Source organism: Equus przewalskii, chromosome 13 (genome assembly GCF_037783145.1).
Source record: "Equus przewalskii isolate Varuska chromosome 13, EquPr2, whole genome shotgun sequence".
In the NCBI taxonomy this organism is placed as follows: Eukaryota; Metazoa; Chordata; class Mammalia; order Perissodactyla; family Equidae; genus Equus; species Equus przewalskii.
In genome coordinates this window covers 21,101,994-21,108,971 of record NC_091843.1, presented here as the reverse complement: position 1 = coordinate 21,108,971, position 6,978 = coordinate 21,101,994, and the positions used below count along the sequence as shown (strand labels likewise).

The 6,978-nt window shown below is 44.0% G+C and overlaps 1 protein-coding gene across 5 annotated transcripts; it reads right to left on the bottom strand.

Moving 5' to 3' along the window:
- Positions 1–1,020: 1,020 nt before the first annotated feature.
- MED7 (mediator complex subunit 7) lies at positions 1,021–6,718 on the bottom strand. 5 transcript variants are annotated; one of them, XM_008514911.2, is made up of 2 exons: positions 6,588–6,718; positions 1,021–2,127 (listed from the first exon to the last, which is right to left on the bottom strand). In XM_008514911.2, exon 2 carries the CDS (start codon positions 2,108–2,110, stop codon positions 1,409–1,411), a length of 702 nt encoding a protein of 233 aa, XP_008513133.1. In that variant the 5' UTR covers positions 2,111–2,127; positions 6,588–6,718; the 3' UTR covers positions 1,021–1,408. The 5 variants fall into 5 exon arrangements, with proteins under 5 accessions (XP_008513133.1, XP_070426500.1, XP_070426501.1 ...); XM_070570399.1 differs by having other exon boundaries at positions 6,389–6,601; XM_070570400.1 differs by lacking the exon at positions 6,588–6,718 and adding an exon at positions 6,408–6,579.
- Between the last annotated feature and the right edge of the window lie 260 nt (positions 6,719–6,978).

Here is a 6,978-nt window from a genome sequence, read left to right as displayed (position 1 = left end):
TCTACACCAAGACGTTGGTGGAGGAGAGGCTGGAGGGCAGAAAAGAAAGTGCAGAACAAAACCTCAGCACTCAAGACAAGTTGACTTCTTGCTCATATAAACTTGAACCAGCTGGGGTAGGCTGGGGGTGGAGTTAATGAAAGGAGGGCCTAGTCCTCAGTCATTCAAGGACCCAAACTGAACCTCTACCATCTTCAAGTGGCTTCCAAAGTGATCCTGGGTGCGGCCATGCAACCAAATGAGAAGAGAATGGAGGATCATGCAAGATATTCTTGACGCAGGCCTGGATTTTTCCACCCACATTCCATGGCTAGGAACTTAGTCACATGGCCTTAGACAGATGCAAGGAGAGTTGGGAAATGTAGTCCCTGGCAGGACAGCCATATCTCAGGGCAGCAAGAATCTCCAGAGCACATCTCACAGTCTGCCACCAAATGCCCTTCCCACTGCAGGCTTGCAGCCTTGAGCAAGCCTGAGTTTAGCTTTAAAGGAAATGTATAGCTAATTACATAGACATTTTAATTACTAAATGTTTGTAACTAAAAGTGATCAAAGGACTTACTATCTGAGTGACTAGAAAAAAGTTATGGGATCCAGCCAGGATAGGAACAAGAGGCTGAGATAGTGTATTTACAGGAGCAGTCAAGAGTTAAAATACGGCACTGACTCAATGGCATAGTAGTTAAGTTTGTGTGCCCTGCTTCAGCAGCCCAGGGTTTGTGGGTTTGCATATCTTGTGTGGACCTACACACCGCTCATCAAGCCATGCTGTGGTGGCATCCCACATGCAAAATAGAGGAAGACTGGCACAGATTGTTAGCTCAAGGACAATCTTCCTCAAGCAGAAAGAGGAAGACTGGCAACAGATGTTAGCTCAGGGCCAATCTTCTCCACACACACACAAAAGAAGACAAAATAAAATCGCTGTTTTATAACTATGGGGTTCCTCTCTTTTAACATGTTACACTACTTCAGAGATTAAGTAAATTTTTAAGTGAAATAAATCTAAAGACTTCATAATTTCACACTTATACAGCTTGATATCCTTTATTTATCCATCATTCTTAAAGCAAATGACAAATCTACTTTACAAGGATGAAGGCTTGCTATTACTGAGGATATCTCCAATGTTTACTGAAACTCCAAAAACAAGCAGATTCAACAGAAAAGCAGCAAACATCTTCCTTTTTAAGGTGATTACTCTTAATATAGGCACACTCATTTGCCTATGCTTGCCATAAACTGAAATTACTGCCTGACATCTCATCATTGATAAAGTTGGAGAGTCAAGCCATTTACATAACCTCTAGTTCTATCTCTTTTAAGACTCTCCAAGAGCAAATTAACTAATATACGCTGCTATTTACTGGAAAGAAAAAAGAAAAGCAAGAAGAAAAAGAAACACCCTTCATGGTCTTTCATTCATTTCATCAATTAGGACACACAAGGCAGCATCTTTCTCTATAATCTGGTCTCTCCTATGACCTGAATTTTCTCTTTGTCGTTCATTCTGTCCAGAACAATTGTTGCTATCGTCAGCATCCATCGGTTCAGTTTTCACTCTGATCCCTCCTTCTGAATGGGGCAAATCATCAGGCAAAGAAGCCAAGCAACTCTGAATCATCTCAATGACTCGTTCCAGATGCTTCTGAAATCTCTCAGCTGTTTCAAGGCGTTGACGTTTCTGCACCTCCATCATGACTCTCAAGGTCTCTCTTGCTTGGTGGGGTCGGTATTCATTTATGAGATGATGAACATGTACAAAAAGCAGCTTAAGATCTTCTAGCTTCTCTTCTCGTTTTATACTCCCAGGGCTCCTTATCAAGATATCTAAGAGGTCTAAGAAATTGATAAGGATAGACATATTGAGTTTCCTCAGTTCTTTCTTGTGATCAAACTGCATAGGATGAAGCCGTTCGATGCCCTGACTTTCTAAAGGGCGGATGATGAGATCATCACATTGGAACTGGTTGCCAAACATCATATAGCTGTCTTTTATTGGAGGTGGAGGCTTGGGAGCTAGGCCTTCCTGAATATTTTCATCCGTGTACTCCTTGATGTACTGCATTGGAGGTGGCGGAAGAGCACTTACTTGCTGTGGCTCACCCATTGTGGAAGATCCAGAACCTATAAAAATAGACCAAAGATTTAGAGTAGAGCTACAAAACAAACCAGTCACACTGGCTGACTTTTCTTCCCCCAGCAGTCTGGGGTCTGAGACAAAATGATCTCCTTAGTTTCTAAAACTAATATTTACAACAGGGAAAGGCTGCCACCCTCTTCTGATTCACGTTACATCCTCAATCATCCATGTATTTCGCCGGACCGGGCAGCCCTGAGTTTCCACCAAGCCACAGTGTTGCATGAGATGCTGCTGGGAGTCAATGAGGCAGTGGCAGTGGCATCGTGAATTACCAACCCGCAATTTGCTGCTTTACTAACCTTCTGCATATTCATTTTTGTCCTTATCCAATCTGGCTTCAACCTCCTACCTCCACAAAAACTGCTCATCAAGGTCATCAACAGTCACCATACCACCAAATCCAATGGATATTTTTCTAATCTCAATCTCTCAGCAGTACTTTCTTCCTTCCCAACACACTCCCCCCTCCTTCACCTTCCGTGAGCCTGCATTTATGGCCACTCCATCTCAGTGTCCTTTACTGCCTCTCCTTCTCTACCCAAATGTTAACAGCGGGGTGCTGCAGAACGCTCCCTGGGCCCTCTTCTCTCTCTAAAGTAGGGAATCACAAACTCAAATATCAAAGGGAAAGGCAGGCAACATAACGACTGAAGTGCTCTGGGGCAGGGATTAGGGTGAACTAACAAGCACAGGCTGGCCAGATCTCAACAACTCCAGCCATTAGCCTTCACGTGGAAATGAAGATTTATTGTTCCTCAGTTCCTTAATTTTTCAAGAGAGGGCCAAAATCCAGATTTTTAGGTGAAATCTCTCAATATTTAAACACGGGTAATTAATTCCAGAAATTGTCAAGTACTGTGGAGTCAAAAAGAACTTAGCCACAACGATCTTTGTGGTCTGCTGGCCACTAGTTTTAGACCTCTACTTTATAGTCTCCCTTGGAAGATCTCAGTCAATTCCATAGCTTTTTTTTTTTTTTTTTTGGTGAGACAGATTGGCTCTGAGCTAGGATCCTTGCCAATCCTCCTCTATTTTGTATGTTGGTTACCATGTCAGCATGGCTTAATGAGTGGTATAGGTCCACACCCAGGATCCAAACCTGCAAACCTGGGCGGCCAAAGTGGAGTGCGCTGAACTTTAACCACTATGCCATGGGGCTGGCCCCTCAATCTAGCATTCTTCACAATTCTTTATACCAACGTCTTCTGCCTTTGGGTCTTTCATATCCTTTTCTGCCTGCTTCAGGCACTAGCTTAAAATGTCACCTCTAAAGACACAACTTCTCTATCAAAAGTAGATGCTGCTTTCTCTTTTCTCTCTGTACCAGTATCTCATTTGTCTCCCCATCCAGGCCATAAACTCCATGAGAGGAAGGACTCTTATTATAGTTCTCACTGCAGCCACAACGTTGCACACAAGGGCTTCCTAAACATTTGTTGAGCAGCGCTATCCATTTCAAGAGGGCTCTAATCAACGGGAATTTGGAAGCAGGTACAAACACCCTCAATACATATTCACTCCTTCAAATATTTATTGTCTAATATATGACAATGAGTATCCAGCAACGATGACCATGATGATAGACAATATTTGTGTGCATACTATGTGCCAGACGCTGTTCTAAATGCTCTTCTCATGGCTGTAAGTAATCTGAGAAAAGAAAGGTGCTCTTTCCATTTTAGAGATAAGACAACTGTGGCTCAGAAAGGTTAAGCCACTTGTGTAAAGTTACAGAGTAAATAGTAGAAGGATTTAGAGCCTAAAGATCTCAAACACTACACTATCTTTCAAAGATAAACAAGAAACAGTGTCTCCATCCTAATATGGCTTACAATCTATCAAGGAAAACAGACAAGAAATAAGTAACTACAAGGCAAAAAACCAACATATCTATCAAAAATAAATCTAAAAGTTCCATACAGGAAAATATGACAAGCAAAATTAAAAGACAATCCATCTTTCTGGGAGAAAAATGCCTGTGAGCTAATAAAGGGCAAATACTAAAAATTTTAATTTGATTTTTTAAAAACATATTTTCCAACTCCATCTCCACTAGAAGGAAAGCACTAACTCCAGGATTGCCTGTCTTGTTCAGAACTCTAACTCCAGCAGCTCAACAATGCCTAGAAGGTGCTAGATCCTCAATAAAGGTTCACTGAATGAGTTTTCAAAAAAATAGAAAACTAGACAAAAGATGATGAGGTAAAAACAAATGCTGAATAAAGGCAGGGAAATATTCAGACTAACACCCTTTTAAACGTAAATTTTAAAAAGAATACTTTTCGGGGCCAGTCCAGTGGCACAACAGTTAAGTCTGCACGTTCCGCTTCAGCGGCCTGGGGTTTGCTGGTTCGGATCCCAGGTGTGGACCTACCCACCGCTTATCAAGCGGTATGGGGCAGGCGTCCCACATATAAAGTAGAGCAAGATGGGCACGGATGTTAGCTCAGGGCCACTCTTCCTCAGCAAAGAGAGGAGGATTGGCAGCAGATGTTAGCTCAGGGCTAATCTTCCTCAAAAAAAAAAAGAGTACTTTTCATCTATCAGACTACCGAGATTTCAAATATTCCATCATTCAACAAATATTAACATGCCTTCTATGTGGCAGACCCTAGACTCCACCAGAGGTCACACACTCCCTCTCAGTTTCTGCAGGGTGGTCATTCCAGTCTTAGAAGCAGGCTCTTGGCTATTCTGGCCTCGCAGGGAAGCCTTCTGTGGTGGAGCATCCATTCTCCTCAGCTCTCACAGAAGCCACCATCACCACCTCCGCATAATCCTCTTAGGTGGCAGATCAGTACCAGCTAAAGAGGAATTCTCATACACAACTGACAGGAAAGGAAACAGATACATATTTGGAATTTAACTTGGCAGTATCAAAATTTTAAATGCTGATATTCTTTGAACCAACAATTCTATTTCTAGAAATTTATCCTGTAGAAATATTGGTACAAGTACACAAAAATGTGTATAAGGATGTTTAATGCAGGACTGCTTGAAAGAGCAGGAAAAGTCAGAAATAACTCATGATTTCATCAATATGAGGGCTGCATAAAATCTGTCTCTATAATACAATAGAGCCATTAAGGAAAAAGGGCTGAAAATGCATGGGGTGGGGGGTTATAAACGCTGCGTACTGTTTCATTTATTTACAATACACTTACAGTTGCAAATAGTTATAATCAACTTTTTAACATAAATTCAGATTTACGGAAGAATTGTATGAATAGTACAAAGCAAATTCCATATTCTTCACTCAGATTCTCCAAATGTTAATATTTTCCTTCATTTGCCTTACTGGTCTCTCATTCTTTTACCCCTAAATACTTCAGTGTGTATCCCCAAAACAATAATGTTCTCTTATAACCACATAATTACCAAAATCAGAGAATCAGCATTGAACTGGTACTTCAAAATAAATTTTAGCCAGCCCAGGTTTCCCTCCACTGTTTTGTGCTTCCCAGCACCATCTATTTAAGTTGCCATTTTCCAAAGGCCAAGAACGTGACAAGTACCATTGTTTTACCATTGTTTTACATCCTCGCTTAGTTAACCTTCCTAACAATCCTATGAGTTAAGTACTATTATCAATTTCATTTTAGCGATGAGGCTCCCAAATCTCAAGGGGAGGGCAAGCATTTGCCCAGATCAAAAGGCCAGTAAGCGGCACAGCAGGAATTTTTACCCTTGGTCCTTTGGGCTGCAAAGTACAAGCTCTTCTAAACCGATAAACTATGAAGCCTCCAAGCGCACAAAAAGAACCTGACATATTACAGAATTATGTTTACTTCTCTATCACGTCTCTGGACTGAACTTATCAAAGGTGATGGAGATGTTTAGCAAAACCAGCATGGCCGGTTTATCAGAATCAAGACCCACTTTCTAGTGTTTGTTCCAATCCGGGGGGCTTACCCAAAAGAAGAAAGGTACACCACGGTCCCACCCCCAGACATTCGATTCATTTTGTCTACTGTGAACGGGCCCGCTGGAAGCTCTCCAGATGAGCCTGCCGTCAGGCTGGAGCTCCACCTCCTCCCCCGGCCCCGGTAACTAGCCTACTTCAGGATGGCTCCCTGGGGAGGAAGGGTCATTCTCATCTTACAAAGGGCAGAGAGGCCAATGACTCGCCAGGGCCACACAGCTTAGCAAACCAGCGGCGCGGGACGCGAACGCAGGTCTCCCAAGCTCCGGTCGGGCTCGGCCTCCCCACCCGGAGGAAGCCCGAACCCGCCGCGCTGAGGGCACCTGCTGCCTGCCTGCCCACCGGGGGCTCCACGAGCGGCTGGAAAGCCGCGCTCTCCGAGGAAGGCGGCCGAGGGCACGCCGCGCCAGGCCTCCCGCGTTCCCAGCCCGCCCTGAGGAGGCCGCGGGGTCCGGAGGCAGAAACGCAGGGAGAACGGAGCCCCGAGCCGTCGCCGCCCACTCGCCGTCGCCGCCCACTCACCTCCGCGGCGGGTTGACACTGGCAAGCGCCTCCGCCACCGCAGCCGAAACCCGACTTCCGGCCTCCTCCTCCAGGAAGAAGCCACTGACACTGCCCCTGGATTGGCTGAGAGAGCTGTCCTTTAACCGAGGTTCTAGTCCCGCCTCAGACCGATGGCTCGCTATTGCGCCTGCGCATATCTCTCTTCTTGTCTCCGGAATTCGGCGGAGGTTTGGGAGTTGGCGGGAGAGTCTTTGTATTTTGTATCACTAAAAGCAGCCGGTGGTGTCTCGTTCTTTTTTTTTTTCTTTTCCTTTGTTTTTTAACGCTTAAAATTAAACAAGGCATCCATCCATGTGCCTTACATAAGTTAGAAAATACAGGTAAGCGGATATTTTAAAAAATTCTGTCG

Bases quoted from the DNA above. Each gene is read 5' to 3' on its own strand.
- MED7 (XM_008514911.2), bottom strand. From the start codon at position 2,110: ATGGGTGAGCCACAGCAAGTAAGTGCTCTTCCGCCACCTCCAATGCAG.